The 18,101-nt window shown below is 35.9% G+C and overlaps 1 protein-coding gene across 4 annotated transcripts in view; it reads right to left on the bottom strand.

The window, feature by feature from the left end:
• Positions 1 to 18,101, bottom strand: part of ADAM22 (ADAM metallopeptidase domain 22) — a 245,454-nt gene that overhangs the window by 30,382 nt on the left and 196,971 nt on the right. For all 4 annotated transcript variants that reach the window (XM_089917606.1, XM_089917605.1, XM_022585104.3 and 1 more), the window contains exons 21-26: positions 17,362 to 17,467; positions 14,963 to 15,082; positions 11,024 to 11,192; positions 7,929 to 8,043; positions 5,446 to 5,536; positions 1,875 to 1,892 (exon numbers count right to left, since the gene is read on the bottom strand). In XM_089917606.1, coding sequence (XP_089773732.1) covers positions 1,875 to 1,892; positions 5,446 to 5,536; positions 7,929 to 8,043; positions 11,024 to 11,192; positions 14,963 to 15,082; positions 17,362 to 17,467 — 619 coding nt within the window. The remainder of the gene's footprint in view (positions 1 to 1,874; positions 1,893 to 5,445; positions 5,537 to 7,928; positions 8,044 to 11,023; positions 11,193 to 14,962; positions 15,083 to 17,361; positions 17,468 to 18,101) is intronic.

Raw genomic sequence — 18,101 nt, 5'->3', positions numbered from 1 at the left:
AAATAAAGGTTGTGCTGAAACATAGCAAAATATAAAAAATTATATCTGCTGAAATGTGACAACTCTCAAAATATGCACTAGACTTCAACAGAGTGGCCAGACTGATGAAATGGTGACTCAGTAATACCAGGAGGCATGAAATTACATCAGGCACAAAAAAGAGATTTCTAGCATAAAATTTTTCTTAACTGTACCTATGCATATATTTAGTTAGAATAGGAAATTGGTGCACAGGTTTACATATTTATCATTTTTTGTAGTGTGGGCACTTACTTTATTCTGGAGAATATCCCTGGTGAGAACACATCTTAGAGCACCATAACAGCTTTGCTTATGTTACTTACTTGTGACACTGTGCTTTCCTTTTTATATAGTCAGCAATATTAAATTACATTATAGCCTTAATTCCTATGGAAATGGAGCTAAATCATCAGTTTTTGATCTTGGTATTCTGATTTTATTTTTCACTGAAGAAAGCCACCAAACTTACACTTCTGATATGGCTGATCAACTTCTACCCAACAGAAAGCATAAATAGCTCCAGCTCTTCTCCAGTCTTTTTGGACACAAGAGTTTAAAACGGGTCACAAAGAAGTCTAGTGTTTTGTGGGGTTTTTTAATTTAATTAATTTTCTTTCAATTTTACTTTCTCCACTAATGGTAGAAGTCAGTTACTCCAGGGCAAGGTCAATATTTTCTAATATCTATGGCTAACTGACCAGGATCTCAATGGGTACCCTGTAGGTACCTCTTATGGATAAAACCTTACAGGGATTTTAAATTACAACATAGAAAGAAATAGAACAAGTTTAAAGTTCTAGTTTCTGAAAAATAATTAAAGCCGTGGCTGGGTCCTGAAAAAGCGTCACCACATTTATTATGTCTTATTCCTAATATGCCTCAGGCATTTAATGGAACAGTTGGAAAAGGTAAGTAAGTTAGGAACCTGCATAGGTATCCTGAGTACAAAACTAGTACCATATGATATGGTCTAGATTATCAATTTCCAGGATATTTTAATTTTTTATATCAATAGCTAATAGTATTCATAATTTTAAAATGTAAAAAGTGAAGGATGTACCCCAATATGGGCTAATTTAGATTTAGAAAAAACAGGCAAGTCTTACAGGACTACATGAATGCTTTGTATCTCTTTTTACACTGCTGGCTAAACATAGATTTTAAGGTTATGATGAATGGAGTGCCTGACTTTAGGGGCTTTTTTATTAAAAAAAAAAGTGCACTGGGCAATCAGAGATTCTAACTATGCAAATTATTTCTTTCACTACCTGTGCAATTACCTAATCCATACAAAAAAATATTTTCTTATGCAGCGATAAAACAGACTCTTCAAATGCCAAGACATTCTCCTGACCACAGCACTGTGCCCATATAAATTGTATCATTTATGAATGAAAGTTACTAATATAACAACAGTAACAAAAAATAAGTTCCCTCAGAAAGTGTTAGGTAATAAGGGTGTTATAAACATGAACAAAAGCCAATCAACCAATGTAAACAAAGGTGACACCTTAACATAAAGGAATTTTGTTTTAGGTAGGAAAAAAAAATCAACTCCAAATATATATTACTATAAAAGTAACACAAATAAGAACTATTAATTATAGTACTGTTGGATGACAGAACCATTAAAACTAAATAATGACAGATCTATTTTAAATTAATACATTCCACAGCAACATTACTAAAATTATCATTTCAAGGTCATGAAAAATCAAGATTAGTTTATGACCACTACAGCATAAAAACAAAGTGAACTTGATTTACAACTGTATGTATGAATTCCAAAGATGCTAACAGGATTTAAACCTTTCAGTTTTCAGTTCTATGTTCAGATTATTCTCATCACATACCTCTGTTCTCGATAGTTTCTTTTTATGGACAAGAAGAGAGAGAGAGAGAGAGAGAGAGAGAGAGAATTAGTTACCTACAAAAGTACATTAAGAGAGGCCAGTAAACATAAGAGCTCTAGCATTCGTTGAAAGGTCTCCACTAGAATTTCTAATTGCAGAATTAAAATGGGGAATAAAAACACAGTCTCCCTCTCTCACACACACACACGCACACACACACATACACACACACACACACACAAATTTCACTTCATCTTTCAAGGAAGTGACACCAAAGGGTTAGTGACAATATCTTCAAGTAACCATTGTTTAAAAGCATAAAGCTTCAGTTATTAAAAAGTAATTGTTTCCTCAATGTCAATTGTATATTAAACATTTAGTAATGCCCTAAAGTCAACCCTATTTCAAATACAGGTTTTCAGACATGTACATTGATTTAAATCAGGAAATTAGTCAAGTTACTTATATATATTAACTATGTTTTCATACAAATAAAAATTACAATCATTCTTTTTGGAATACATACCCCAAACTAAGCTCTTCCTAAGAATTTCAAATAGGAAAACATAACTGGACACAAGAACATTTTGTGTATGATAAATTAGTTATCATAACAGCTAAACAGGTAATTAATTTATCATACACAAGAATAATAATAGAATTCACAGCTGTTATGGACCTCCCAAGTCATCACTACTTATTCACTGAAGCTTCACTGAAAGCTACATTGGAAACACTTTGTTCAAAGTCTCTGTTTTTTATTTGGCCATCTCCTAAAATAAAATTGCATTAGTTTCAGAATAAACCATTCTGAAACAAAAATGTGTTCTAGAGAGTGTGGTAGTGAGGTGCCACTGATTTTTAACTTTTAAATCAAAAAAGTCCATTTAAAACTTTCTATCATGAGCTAATTAGGTGTTAATATTTTGAAGACGTGTTGGAAGGTCAAGCAACTGAGCAGTAGGCTCCTTCCTTCAAGATCAAGGCTAATGTTTCCATATGGATTTCGTTTGTAGCACTTTCACCTGCCAATCTATTCCATGCACTGTCTATCTCATTTAATAATGAGTTCATGAGAGTAAAAGTGCCAATTTGATACTTAATATTTTTCATTCCTGAAACCATAAGATAGAAGAGAAAAATAAGCCAAAATCTTTCTATTCAACATGTTTTACTTTTTATTGTCTCAATCTGATTACCTGAGTGGTCCACCAGTTCCATATGAGTATTCCTCATTTCCTATTCCTGCCATTTCCCCCAAGGCTTGGAGAAGGGGTAGAAAGTTTAATTGGAGGGATTAATGAAAAAATGAGTTCTCAGGTCCTAAATTCATTTTGGAATTTGAAATAGAATATGTGAAACAGCATATTCATGAATTTAATTCGTGTATTAAAATTTCTACATCCTTATTCTATTTTTACACATATTTGAATAAATTCAGTAACACTAAAACTTTCATCAGTCAGGTTCAAATTATTTATGAAGAGAATACTGTGGTATGAACAAGATTTGTCTTTTTCCTTAATAATCTGCAAAGTACATACATTCAGAAATGAAAAAAGTGAAACCACTTAAATATCATAAAACTAAGAAATGATATACAGAAAGAAGTACTTTTCATTCTAATCATTAAAACAAACAGACACAGGTAATTTCATTAGCAGTAGGAGGAGATGTTTAGGTTTCATATTTCTGAAAGGGTAATTTTTTCCAAAATTGTAAACATGAAATATCAATTTGCATCAGTAGGTGGCAGAAAATCACACACCACAGAACTAACAATTTTGCTTTCCCTCTCACATGACCAAATGAAACCACTGAACTACTTCAAAACAGCAAGGTTGTGACGGCAATTACTACGTAAGTCTTGTATCAGGGAAGTCAAGGAAATAGTGTGACTCCAAGATGGGGCTAATTCACCTGAGGTGTGAGAAGAGCTCAAACAATATATATACAGAAAAGCCTTTCTTTCAGACATGTAATTTTATACTCCAAGTGCTATGCTGAAATCAGCCTGTGCAAATGTAAGTATGCAATGTGCCTAACGAACTGCACATTAAAAAGGCATATAGGTACTGAGTATCTATGAGCTGGTACAGAGCTAGGTACCCATTTAATTGGGGCAAAGCATTACCACTATGCTGTACCCTCCTTCGCTGTGCTATGCCACGTTAACTACATTACGCTAAACTTTACCCCGCTGTCTGTGCTATTCGTTAATACAACCTTGCACAAATGTCTTTCTGCATATTAATACTTATAACATACAAAGTTTATCCTGGCAGTCAACTAATTGCCCTCTCCTTTCAGCCAAAGAAACTTTCTGGGTTTTGATCTCACAACAAGCAAGAGCCACAAACACTTTTAAGGAAGTTTCTGTTAATTCAGTTGGCTGAAAACCATGTCAGGCAATAATAATAATAACAACAACAGCAACCAATGATTATATAATGCCTAGTTTATTGAAAGGTTTGGGGTAATTTTAAAGTCTAAAAAAGTCTAATTCCCAAGTCTTTTAGTAAGCCAAATTTGATCTATGAATTTAAAAAAAAAAACTATAAAATGGGCTAATACGCAGAAAGTCTAGCAAAATTTGCAGGACTTCTTTCCAAATGGAGAAACACCCCAAGCCTGGGGACCTGATACAACATTTCAGAGATCAGTAGGACTATGATTTTAACTTGAAATATTTTAAAAACTTAAGGTTCGTCACATTTAAGTTTTACTTTATTAAACATAAATAAGCTATTTGAATACTAACGAAATTTTTCACATCATAAGATTGAAGTACTTAAAAAGGGAAATGAACATATTAAGTATACAGATAAGTTTGGAATGTGTGAAGTCATTTACTTAGCTAAATGCCTAGCTAAGGGGATCCAATATTCAGAAGTTATAAAATGTGTAACTTTTTCAAGTTTATCAATAGAACCAAAAAATTGTAAGGTGAACTCTGAAGCTTAAGAATTAGGTTTCTAAAAGTTGTAACTTATAGTTGAATTTCAATTTTAACAAATTACATCTCTGAGGAGTTTTTTCTTCACACAAAAACACCCACATATGTAACAAATAACAATGCCTCCTCCATACTGGCTGTGGAGAGGTTTTGCTCTTTGCAGGATGCATGGCCACAGTGAAAGCACTCAGGAGCAGATCCTGCTGTTGTTCTTGTTGATATGACCTTTGTTATTAAAGCACTATGCTCTCTAATTCACAATCTTGCCTAGATTTGGGGGAATGGGTTTAAGTCAAGAGAACCTGCATCACTAAAGAGCAAACCAACACGGCCTTTGTATGAGACACGATTTAGATTGATTTTACTTCATGCAATGGTTTTAAGAAATACTCAGTATTTTTAGAATAGAAGGGAGTTATCTCAAAATCTAAAAAATGATAAATTATTATTACCTCTAATCATGCCAAGAATAATCATTGATTGAATATTGAGCCAGACTTATTTTCACTGCAGGTATATTTATCCAATGATACAAAACTTTCTAGATGTTTAATTCGTTTAGATAAATATTTTAAAGTATAGTTTGACAGTAACATACTGAGCCATTTCACTTACTTATAGCCCCATGCAGTTATTCCTAATATGAGGGCCAGCACTAAAATGGTGCCAGCAATTATGCCTATTATAATATTGGTACCAGCAACACCTGGGGGGAAAAAAGAAACAATGAAGATCAGTGTATATAATTGAAATTTTGATATAAAATTCTTTCAGGAACTTTATTCTCCAGATCTGTAATCATCACACTAATAACATTATTTGTTTTAAAAAGTGGGTATTTTTTTCTTTATACAGTTTTAATTTTAGAGAACTTTTTTTTTCAAATTTTATTTATTTATTCAGATATAACTGACACATAACATTATATTACTTTCAGGTGTATGACAATGATCTGATATTCGTATATACCTTGAAATTAAAAGTAGGTATTTTTCAAGGGCAGAAAAATCGACCATAACTTAGCAATCCATATCAATTGTTTTTTTAAAATAAATAGTTATTTCTGTATGTTCCCTGTTAATTCTTGTCCAAGTGCATTTTGCACAGTTTTATTTTCCATGTATTTTTCTGGAAAATATAATAAGGTCATTGAACTAAAAGAAAGAAGAGTAAAGTTAAGGGGAAGAAAGGAGGGGTGATACTACTGTATCACCATATAGCATAGCATCCTCTGGGGAGGAATATTTAGAAATCCATGTTCTTTTTGACCCTGACCTCTTTCTCAGAAATTCTAGAAATGCTGTTGTTCCTATCACTCCATTTTGACAACCAGTGTAAGGTCCTTATTTTGTCTACGTAAATATAAGCTTCTAAAGGGGGAAAACATGCCTACAGATGAACAGAATCAGGGCTCAGGTGGTGTAGATGATAGAAGACTGTAGTTCCCAGTCTTGACAGTAATGGCTGTGGCATCCTAGAGAAGGAAAAACCAAAGGTAAGATAGAGTCTGGTGAGCTGGAGGTTGGTGCTGGTGAGGTGTGAGAGCGAGGCTACACCAGACTAACAGGAGGCCAGGGCAGGGCTGGAGCTCAGGACTGGGCAATGGCACTGTTGTGTCTGGCAGCATCCACTGTCAGGCAGGCTGCGCTGCAATCCTTAAGGGATCACAGCAGTGAGAGCGGCCCAGTGAGTCAAAGGCCTGGACAACAAGTGCAAGTGAGAGCCCAAGAGCAGAAAAGGCCTGGCTCTGATACCAGGAGACCGGTTTTGCTGATAATGACTTATACCCCATGTTAAATTTCAGGGCTCTCACCCAGAGCAGCTCATACATCTCATTATCTGCTGCACTCCTGAGGAGTCCTTCTGGACATCAAAGGTCAGTAATCATGGGTGACTGGAGCAGATTCCAATTCCCCATGACAGAAATGGCAGCCTCCCTATCTGGGAGCCCTCAGTAGTCACGGGGGATAGCGTGGCTCGGGCATCTAGGAGACTGGCCAACTCCACTCTGCCCAGGTCTTCTGTGGGATGGGTGGGTACAGATGCACCCCGGGACATTGGGATTTTCCTACTCTAAGACCTAGCCTATCTGTCTACCCTTCCTTTGCTTCCAGGGATTTAACAGGGATCAATAAACCTGAATGCTATCCCTGATTACTTCTAAGCAATGGTATGACTTTTGACGAGTTACTTAAATCCACGGACGTGAATAGCTTCATCTCTGTATTAACTGCTGGAACCACACTACTATTGCTAAGACTGAGGATGCCAAAACCCTAATCATTCTGTGAGTTTCATTATTAAAGTCACATTGGCTAAGATGTTTAACCTGTATGGATGATTAGAATGAAAATAATCATTTTCTCATTCTTTGGAGGTGAATGGACGTCAGGATTTCAGCATTATTTTATGCAGAAGAATACTCAATAACGAAATGATAAAAATAGTTTAAAAGGGGACATTCATCTCCAAGGTATCTATCTGCATTTAATTTCTACTTCTCCATTTGGGCCACTCTAGCTTTTAGAACTGCACCCACTGTTTGTTACACATGTCGAACCCCTTCCAGGCACCTTGGCCAAGGTTACTACTTCTAGAATTACCTACAGTTCAGGCTACAGAACTAGAGTTGAATATAGATGAGGTTCTTTAAGAAAGAATATTAAAGTCAACAAAATATTTTAAAATCAATTCCAATTTTTCCTCATTTATTCAGTCCCAATATATAAACATATAAATTATATAAAATATAAAATCAGACACTTAAGAATTTTGACTACTTTCTTCATTGAAAAGAAATGGTAGGGTTTGTTGTCAGCACCAAATGAGTACAATACTTGGAAAATCTCCGTCTGATATAGGACAAGATCCAGCTAAATCAGGTGACTAAGTTATATTCAATATTTCATATCATTACAAGTTAATGGAAACAATCAGTTTCATAATATGGGCCCCAAGTGTATATTGTAATTCATTATTATGTGGATTTAACTTATATTTGAGTTATATAAGAATAATCGAAATGAAACTTTCAGAAGGGCAGTTTTCTCCTTCCTTGTGCATAACGACAACATAATGGGACCAAATTAAGTACCTACCATTGCCAGACAGAGTAATGCCAGCCTTTGCATCATCATTGTAAGGGAAGTAAGTGCTGCAGTCCTCACCTACCCAGTGTCTGTTACACACACACTTCAGCTCATTACTGCAAACCTGAAATCCAAAATCAATCTAGAGTCAATGCCAAGTCTCTGGTGCAGAGGCATGAAAAATAAACATTAATTTCTAATTATTATATGCCTAGAATTTGATGGGCCTGAAAATTTATTGGTACTTTCTTCCTACTACTACTTTATATCTTACTCAAGTACTTAAAAAAATATTTTCTAGAGATCAACAGTTGACCCAGAGGGAACAGTGAATTTTAACAGAGGAATGAATTTATACGTCTAAAACAAAAATCAATGAAATGATTGGTCTGAATTTCATTAACTCAAATTTTATGAGGGAGATTTAAAAAACTAAGCAGAATTATAATCATTTGCCAATTATCCAATACAAAGGTTTCTTTCTCCTTCTTCTTCTTTTAAAATAAGTTTATTTATTTTTGGCTGCGTTGGGTCTTTCTTTGTTGCTGCACGCGGGCTTCTCTCTAGTTGCGGCGAGCGGGGGCTGCTCCTTGTTGCGGTGTGCAGGCGTCTCACTGAGGTGGCTTCTCTTGTTGCGGAGCACAGGCTCTAGGCGCATGGGCTTCAGCAGTTGCGGCGTGTGGGCTCAGCAGTTGTGGTGCATGGGCCTAGTTGCTCCACGGCACGTGGGATTTTCCCAGACCAGGGTTTGAACCTGTGTCCCCTGCACCAGCAGGCGTATTCTTAACCACTGCGCCACCAGGGAAGTCCCTAAAGTTTTCTTTCTTCTAAAGAAAGGATCTTTATACCAAAATTTTATTCATCTTTTAGGAAGCAGATGAGATAAAGAGAAATCTGACAAAGAAGAGGGGAGGCCTGAGGCTTTGCAGTGGTCTGAGAAGAAAGCTTCACAAAACCGTAACCTGGGCAACTCAGCCCAAGCTCTAGAGATTAGCTACCTCAGGGTCATGGAAACTGAGAATTCCCTCAAACAGAACCCAGGAAAAAAATTCACATAAAATGGCACCAAATTTTTAAAAATTATCAGACAATAATGTCTTCATTTATATATCCAGGAAACAGAATCTATACCTAAGGTCCTATGATTCAAAGCAACTTTGAAAGGAGTGAGAAGTAGGAGAGAATTCAGTTAGGGTTAAGATCAGAGAAGCGCTTCAGGAGACAGATTTTGACTGGATAGGTTTGTCTTTTGTCTGCTTGAATTTGCCAGAAGACAACATACATGCAGATCTAAATGTAACTATAAAATATGATTAACAAAGTGCAGATTTCAAATTAATTCAGATTAGCAAATTTCTGCAGTTAACAAACATGCAGGAAGAAAAAAAAAGGCCTGGGTTTGAGACCCCACTTCACCACTATCTTTTCAACAGACCATAACGAGGCCAACTGGTTTCTCCAAGTATGTTTCCATATCATACAACAGCACCAGTGACATAGTGACAAGAACAGTGACACCGATGTACGATGATCATAATAAAACCAGTCATAGCTAATGTTATTGGACACTCACTATGTCACAAGGATCGTTTTAAGTATTACATATAAGTTACAGGTGTTAATTCATTGATTCTTCACAACAATCCTGTAATCTAGGCAATATTATTATTCCCATTTTACAGAGGAAGAAAGTGAGTCACAGAGAGGCTAAGTAGTTTGCCCAATCTCACCCAGTTAGTAAGGAGTAGAGCTGGGATTTAAACTCAGACTGATTCCAAGCCCATACTCTTAACCTACATGATGTATACTATATAGAGAATATCTACTGTATTTCTCATTTTAATTTCTGTCACATATACAGAGTTATATTAAAAATGCATAGACTATAACCTTTATAATAATTATGCATAATTATTAAAAATTATTGGATGCTATTTGCCACCTGATTTACTTGTGTCTATCACTCATTTACTCATTCCTTAAACAAATAGTTAATTGACACAACTGTGCTTCACACTCAGGATTTCTAGATGAATAAGATACAGTTATTCATTAGCATAATGATCAAGAAAGAATTCCATTATTCTTTTCTTCCATCCCCCCAAAAAGCATCTCTCCCTAGCATCCTCTTCATTATTAAGGAAAGAAGACTTAGCAGATCTCTTTATAGGAGCAGAACAACTTACTATATGTCTTCTCTATTCTCCTGTGCCATCAGAATCCCTATCCTTTGGCAAAAAGTAACAATTACTAATACCTCCCTAAGGAAATTCTTGGCATATCCCTTAGGGATATACATGGAATGACCAGGATTGAAGGCTTACAATTCCAGGACAGGGGTCCTTTACCTCAACTGGATAGTATAACCAGTTTAAGCAAAGAATCCAGAAGGAGAATAAAAAGAAAATCATAGCACATGCCAAAAGAAAAAGAACAGGAAGTTTTCGTTAGTGTACGAGTTCCTAACTGAAAATGTCAAAACTGGAATCACTAATAGAGCATGTTTATTTAACCTATAAACTTACTTATATAGGACCTACATTATCAGATATATGACTTAACGTATAGAATTTGGTCTTTTAAATACCACCATTCTTTCCATTTATTTCTGAGAAACATTTCCTTAATTATTCTGCTTCTATTTCTAGAAGTTATTCTCAGCTGGTACCTACTGTTGTGGCCAAGGCAGTTACTTATGGTCTGTTCTAACCAGTCAGTGCCTGGATCATACCAGTTGTTAAATATTGTGGCCATTGCCCCTGCTTTGCACTCCCTTTTTTATCCCATTATAGTTTGTTAAAATTTGTCTCCTAAGTCACTTGTAGAAAACAAGCATTATATTAAAGATCAATTTAACCTAATAGGAGAGGAAGATGAAAGAACTTGGTTAGGAACATTAAAGTTTTTCTTATTCCCAGGCTTTCACAGATTACACGGCAGACATATTCAAAGGACTATGACCACATGACGGTTCACATACCAGCTAGAGAAACATGGACAAGCATGTTTTAGATTATTACAGAAATAAGCAGTTTAGGGTCTTGTCTGTTTCTGTGATATAAAAGGACTGAATAGTTCCCCATGGTGAGGTACTGAATACTTACTCCATTTCCTGAACAAACAGTGCCTTCTTTAGTGCTTAAACAAGTACTAAAGTTGAAGGAAGCCACAGGAAGACACCTGTGTTCTAAGCACATCATTTGGGGACCACAAGGTGTCCCATCTTCCACATAGCCAAGGTCTACATCTTCGTCAAGCTTAACATGCCCACCACTAAAAATAAATGGAGAGCAAAAAGAAAATGGGATTCCGTGAATTCACATTCATCTTGAGAACATGCTTAAAAACTTAAAAGTAGGCAATATCACTTTCTCTATTTTCTCTTTATTATCTAATAAAAAACAGTAGCATAAACATTTTCAACCTTTAAATGGAGACAGCAATTGAATCTTTTGATCTAATTCCTTTCAGAGATATTGATATATCTTAAGATTTAAACATAATTATTATAACAAGGGCCTGAATTGAAATGGCTTTATCATTTTGCCTTGGCTACCACGTACAAGTCAAGTAAGCCGTTATTACTAGCATTCGACTTGATAAATAAGTAGGTTTCAAGATGTCAAATATATTTCAAACAAGGATGAGAATTTTTGGTTTGGGTTTACATTTCCCAAAAAAGATTGTTCTATTAACAAATTACAGCTGACCTTTGAACGATGTGGGGTTTCGGAGTGCCACCCCTCCCCGCAGTCGGAAATCCAAGTTCCACGTCCACAGATTCAACCAATGGGGAGTTGTGTAGTGCTGTAGCACATATTTGTTGAAAAAAATCCACGTAAAAGTGGACCCTCATAGTTCAAACCAGTGTTGTTCAAGGATCAACTGTATATTTGAGAAGACTATACTACTGCAACATCTATTTAAAATAGCAAGCCCACATATTATGCAGGAATAAAAAATAAACAGGATAAAAACAAATAAATTAAATAAGCAGGATGGGAACTGAAAATGTATATTCATAATCAATTTATGCATATGGTACCATGTCAGTGCTACTATAAAAATCTCCATTCTTTTATTTTTAGCAAAATTATGCATGCACATAGAGACAAATTGGTTTTTAAAATGCAATAAAGCGATCCACTGCCCCCTACTGCTCCATATATCCCTCCCTGAAGGAAACCAGTTTCTACTCTTAATTGACTCATTTGTTTTTTATGTACATATCTTTAAATAATGAGTTTGTATCACTATTTTTAATTTTTCCATTTTAAGTATTATCAGTTGACTTCCCTCTATGGAATTTGAGAATTCATCTCTCCCTTACCTTCCATCACATATTTTGTTGATCGATAGTTAAATCAATAACAAATTGTGCATTATTATGATTATGTAAATGTTATTTAGTTGAGTGATACAGTACGCCATAATTAAACCCCTTTCTTTTCCTTGTACACCTTTTTGTTTTCCCTCAGATTAGCAAGTCTCTTATTTGTTGAAGTATCACTACCTCAAAATTAGTCCAATTCTGCTGCCAAAATCTCCACTTAAGATGTGTCTGAACATCAGTTCACCTTCCTGAAATAATCTCTCCTGGAGTTTCCACCTGAAGTTTCCTCTGCTCCTATCTGATTTGGTTGGCTCCGCTCCTGTAAATGGTTCAGAGCTGGACATCTTGGATTTCCCCTCACGATTCATTGGAGGATTGCCATATCTCTTTCCATGGTGAGTATCTTGTTTCCTAAATTCCCTGTGTTTCTTTCTTAGTTTACTTCTTCATTTTGGTGCAGCACAATTTCTAATAGCTTCCTGAGAAAGGACATAGGGGAGTAAACTCGGGGGAAACTTGCGTATTTAAATGTGACTTTATTTTCTACCCTCACACTTGATTCATACTTTGCCTGGGTACAGAATTCTAGTTTGGAAATCATTTTCTCCATTGTCTTCTGGATCCCAGGGCTCTTGTTGATAGACCCTAAACCATTCTAATGCCTGATCCTTTCTTTCTTTCCTCTCTGGAAACAGTTGGGATCTTTTTCTTTGTCCTAAGGTTCTGAAATTTCCTAAAGATAAGTTTTGATGTGTCTCTAATTTCGCTCATTGCACCTTGCACTTGGTGAGCCTGGCAATATGGAAATTCAAGTCCAGCAGTTCTAGATAATTCTTTTGGAGGTACTCATTGCTAATTTCCTCCCTGCTGTTTTCTCTGTTATTATTTCCATTCCAAAATGGGGCGCTTTGCTCTATGTTCCCCTTCTTTCCCTCTTTGCCCTATTTTCTGGGAGATTATTTCAACTATTGAATTTAATTTCTGCCATCGTGTTTTTAATTTCCAACAGCCTTTCTTTTCTTTTCTTAATGTTCCTCATTTTTAAAAATAGCACTCTATTCTTGTTTCATGATAGAAATGTCTTATCTCTGATAAATGTTGATAGCTGGTTGCTGTATTTTCTGTTGTTGGTTTCTCTCCCTCTCTCTCTCTTTTTTCATGTTAGAGTCTTTCTTCACAAATCTGATAATCTGCTCATATTTGAGTTGGGGAACCAGACAGATGATGAGAAATTCTAGGACTTTCTGACTGAATACCAATGAGGCTGGACCACTTCTATACAAATCTGATATTGATATTTCCTGCTGTCCTTCAGTTTGGAAACCTTCTGTTTTATTTTTTGCAGACTGTAACGCTCAAATCTTTTATGGGAGGGTGAGCAATCCCCAGTTTAGCTGAGTCAGGGAAGCAATCTGTGGATCTAGCAGCTTCTCTAACAGACTTCACCTATCTTCTTTATTTTAGATCCTTTCCCAATCTCCAACTCGTTTACTCCCTCTTCCAGAAGTAGATGACACTGCCCATTTTTGAGCTTTTCGGGACTGACAGTATGTATTGGGTTATTTCTTGGTTTTCCCCATTACTGACTTAGGACTTCAGCTTTCTTAGTTTTTGTTTGTTTGTTTGTTGTTGTTGTTTACCTATTTTATTTTATTTTTAATTTTTATTGGTGTACGGTTGATTTACAATGTTGTGTTAGTGTACAGCAAAGTGAATCAGTTATACATATACATATGTCCACTCTTTTTTAGATTCTTTTCCCATATGGGCCATTACAGAGTATTGAGTAGAGTTCTCTGTGCTATATAGTAGGTTCTTATTAGTTTTCTTTTTCTTTTTTTTTTTTTTTGGCGGTATGCGGGCCTCTCACTGTTGGGGCCTCTCCCACTGTGGAGCACAGGCTCCGGACGCACAGGCTCAGCGGCCATGGCTCACGGGTCCAGCTGCTCTGCGGCATGTGGGATCCTCCCGGACCAGGGCACGAACCCGTGTCCCCTGCATCGGCAGGCGGACTCCCAACCACTATGCCACCAGGGAAGCCCTCTATTTTTTATATATAGTAGCATGTATATGTCAACCCCAGTCTCCCGATTTATCCCTCCTCTCCCTCTTACCCCCTGGTAACCATAAGTTTGTTTTCTACATCTGTGACTCTACTTCTGTTTTGCAAATAAGTTCATTTGTACCCTTTTTTTAGATTCCCCATATAAGTGATATCGTATATTTGTCTTTCTTAGTTTTGATAATCATCTACCACACATCTATTTGCTCTCCACGTTCCAAAATTTTGTTGCTGTTGTTTCCCCTCCCTTTCTCTGCTTCCCTGTGGATAAATGAATTCTAAAAAAGATCCATTTGGTGTCATTTTAGTGGGACTTCAGAAGGGAGCAAAAGAAGATGCATATATTTAATCTACTGATTTTACCCAGAAATCCTCTCTCATTTCCCTTAGTAAGAATGAAATGCAAACTAAACCCTGAAAGATTTTACTGACCAATTAAACATAACTCTAGCCACCATATAACATTCCGCAGTCAACTAATTCTCTTCTTTTCATATCTTTTCTGTCAGGATTTCCTTCATCACCTCTATGGACCAGAGTCCATTTCATCTTACTAACATACACATGGACTGAAAACAGAAGTGATCCTAAGCTACATTCCTGGGAAATAAGATGACTAATGTTCTCATAGAATGGTTAGACCATTACCTGCAGTTTAATGTTCTTGCCTGCTGTACAACTAAAGTAGATGTGATTTCACCATCGAGTTCTCCAAGCCTCGGGATATTACCAATGTTCGTACACAAAAGGTAACCACAAAGCACATCCCTGTGTCAAAAAAGTATGAAGTATTTACTTTACTTCTTTCTCCAAAGACATAACAAATCCTGTAAAGTTAGAACAATAACCTTATCTAATTTTAGCATTTGTTTTTTTATCAACTATACTATTTCCTCCAATTATAAGCAAAATAAAATGAGCTCAAATTAGTTTACCCCTGCTTTAAAAAGTGTCTTCTCTGAAACTCTTGTTGATGCACCAAAATCCCAACTGTGTTCTAGTCTTTCCTTTACTGTCCATTTAGTATTTATCTAAAGGAAATTACCCATGAAATAGACTTTTTTTATATCCGAATCTCTTTCCCCATAACACATCACTGGATATACTAAAACATTTATAAAAATATTTGATAAGTGAATGAATGATCTTTGGATGAGTATTCTTTTAGAATACAGTGCTTTCTTCAACCTGTGGCACCAGAATTAAAGAAGAGATTACACATTTCATATACTTTGTAGATTCTCAGCAACATAGGCTCATGATCCCTTTTTCAATATATGTCACTACTCCCCCAGCTATCACATACAATTCTAGTTTAACTTGTAAAATATTTTCACTTGTGCTAAATACTATCTTACTTATTCTCTATACTTAACACATTTTAATTGTTAATAGAATAATGATAAACACATGTTCTAATAAATATCTTACAAAGACTGATTAGCGGGCCAGCAAGACTATATATGGAAATATTAGGCTTTATCAGATAGAAAAAGAGAAAAATTAAGACTTGTATCTATCACCAACACAGAAAAATATGTATTATTTCATTCTTGAAAAATATATTTTTGAAGTTATATCATCATTTTATTATATCTATCATAAATGAAAATGCTTTCTTAACATAGAAGAGATATGCACTGAACATTTTTTTGTTGGAGTTTACTAAATACTTTAGGATATATAAAAAAATTAGACATGATTTTTATCCCCAAGGAAATTATACTCTGGATGAGAAGAGAATCATATACATTAAACAATTATAAAACATAGAGCTGGCAAAAAGGGCCATAAAAATAGTACAAAGGGCTGTGGGAGTTCAGTGGAGAATAGGGAGAGGATTTATTTCCAGAGTAAATCCAGAAATAATTTACAGAGAGAGTATTGTCCAAGCGGGGCTTTGAGGATGGCTAAATTTTTGGCTGGTAAAGGAGTGAGTATAGAGGGTGCTTCCTAAGGAATGAATAGCACACGCACAGGCGTGGAGGTAGGACAATAAAATGTATTAGAAATAGCCAGGTTTGCTAGACTTTGGAAGAGCAGAAAAAACAAAATATGTAGGTTGGGGCCAAATTGAGGAAGAGGTACAGAGCCAAGCTAAGGTTCGATTTTGTTTGTTAAGCAAGACAGTACGACATTCAGCAAAGTGGTTAAGAGGGAGCTCTAAAATCAGACTGCTGAATTCTAATTCTGCTTCTGTTATATCCTAGTTACATGACCTTGGTCAAATTAATTAACTGTGTCTCAGTTTTCTCCTCCATAAAACAGGGCAAACTGCCATAAAGATTAGATGATATAACTTATGTAAAGTGTAATACAGTGCTTAACGCATAGTGCGCATTCAATAGATGTCGGGTATTATTCTTACTATTAATTAGGTATGTGGAACCAGTGAAATTTGAACAAAGAATTTTTGACATGGTCAAAAAGATTCAGGAAAAGATTATTCTGATGGGAGCATGCTAGAGACTGCTGGCATTGAAAACTAGTAACAGGCTTTTGTAATAGTTGTAGAGTTGATATAGGTCTTAGTTGGGGTAATACAATAGAAGTAGAAATGAAGGGATGAATTAAAGACAAAGGGTAGAGGAGTAAAAGAGAATAATGAACATGATTTGGCATTTGGACAAGGAGCCAGAGGGCAGGTGGCATCAGGGATCACCCTGAGGCTTCTAAACAGAAGGACAGTGAGATATTAAGACCTTTGGCAAAAATAGGCCTTTATAAAAGTCAGAGCCAGTTAATTCAATCTACCAGCACTGAGGACATATTCTGTTGGCTTTAATTTTTGTTGCCTTTGAGATGCTGACAGGTGTCTTCTAGGTGAGAAAGTCCTGAGGCAGCTATAGGCATGGCCTGAGCCTTAGGGGAGAGGTCAGAACGCGTGTTAAGATTTGGGAGCTTTCTGCAATGGCGATGCTGGAACTGTGGGAAGAGATGAGGTGAAAAGAATGCTTTACAGGATGCAGAAAACAGGAAAGTCCTGGTCGTTCAAAAAGTAGTGCCTGCAACTGAGGTATAAACTCTAGCTAATTTCTCCATCTCACCGTTTGTTGCACTGTATCCATGTGTCTTTGTCTTTCCCACAGTTACCCTTCTCGGTGCCTTCAATATTCAGTTTCTCATAGCAGTATTTGTCTGATGCTGTCACCTCTGAAGCAGAATAGAGTTTTCTATCAGTGAGAGATACACCACATGAGTTGTTCAGCATGTCTGCAGTAAGGGGAAAACACGCACGAAGGACTCTCCTTCACTACAATGTTATCAATTCCAAAAACTGTAGCTATGGTTCACAAGAGTGCCCTATATCAAAAGCATCCATCACTCAGGTACATTTTTCACAACTGCTCCTTTGAAACTTGGAAAACAAATCTATTTAGATCTTTGACAGGACTCAGGCTATAGGTTCTAAGAACAACACTCCTCAGAATTTGGCCAGTCATTAGGGGAAGATGCTACCAAATATTTCATTGAATAAATACTCAATGCTTTAATCTCAGTGCCAAATATAAAGCATGAATTTCTCACTCAGCAACTTCTATGAATCATAAAGACAATTTTATTAAACGAGTGATGTACTATAATTAAAGATTCAAAAAACAGCAGTATTTCCACCTTGTTTATTAATTCTTAACAGCTATCGAAAAATGTTACTCTACTTTTAAACAAACTTGAATTCCGGTTAAATCTCTGAAAGTCAAATAACATTTTTAAGTCACGTCAGCATCTTTGTCAGGATTATTTTTCTAAAGCCAAGGTTGATAGATGGAGCCATCCAAGAGTTAGA

This window comes from Delphinapterus leucas, chromosome 9 (genome assembly GCF_059928025.1).
Source record: "Delphinapterus leucas isolate spDelLeu-1000000601 "Yukka" chromosome 9, BTC_Dleu_Yukka2, whole genome shotgun sequence".
Lineage (NCBI taxonomy): Eukaryota > Metazoa > Chordata > Mammalia > Artiodactyla > Monodontidae > Delphinapterus > Delphinapterus leucas.
The sequence above is the reverse complement of the archived record's forward strand: the minus strand, read 5'-3'. Positions and strand labels throughout refer to the sequence as shown.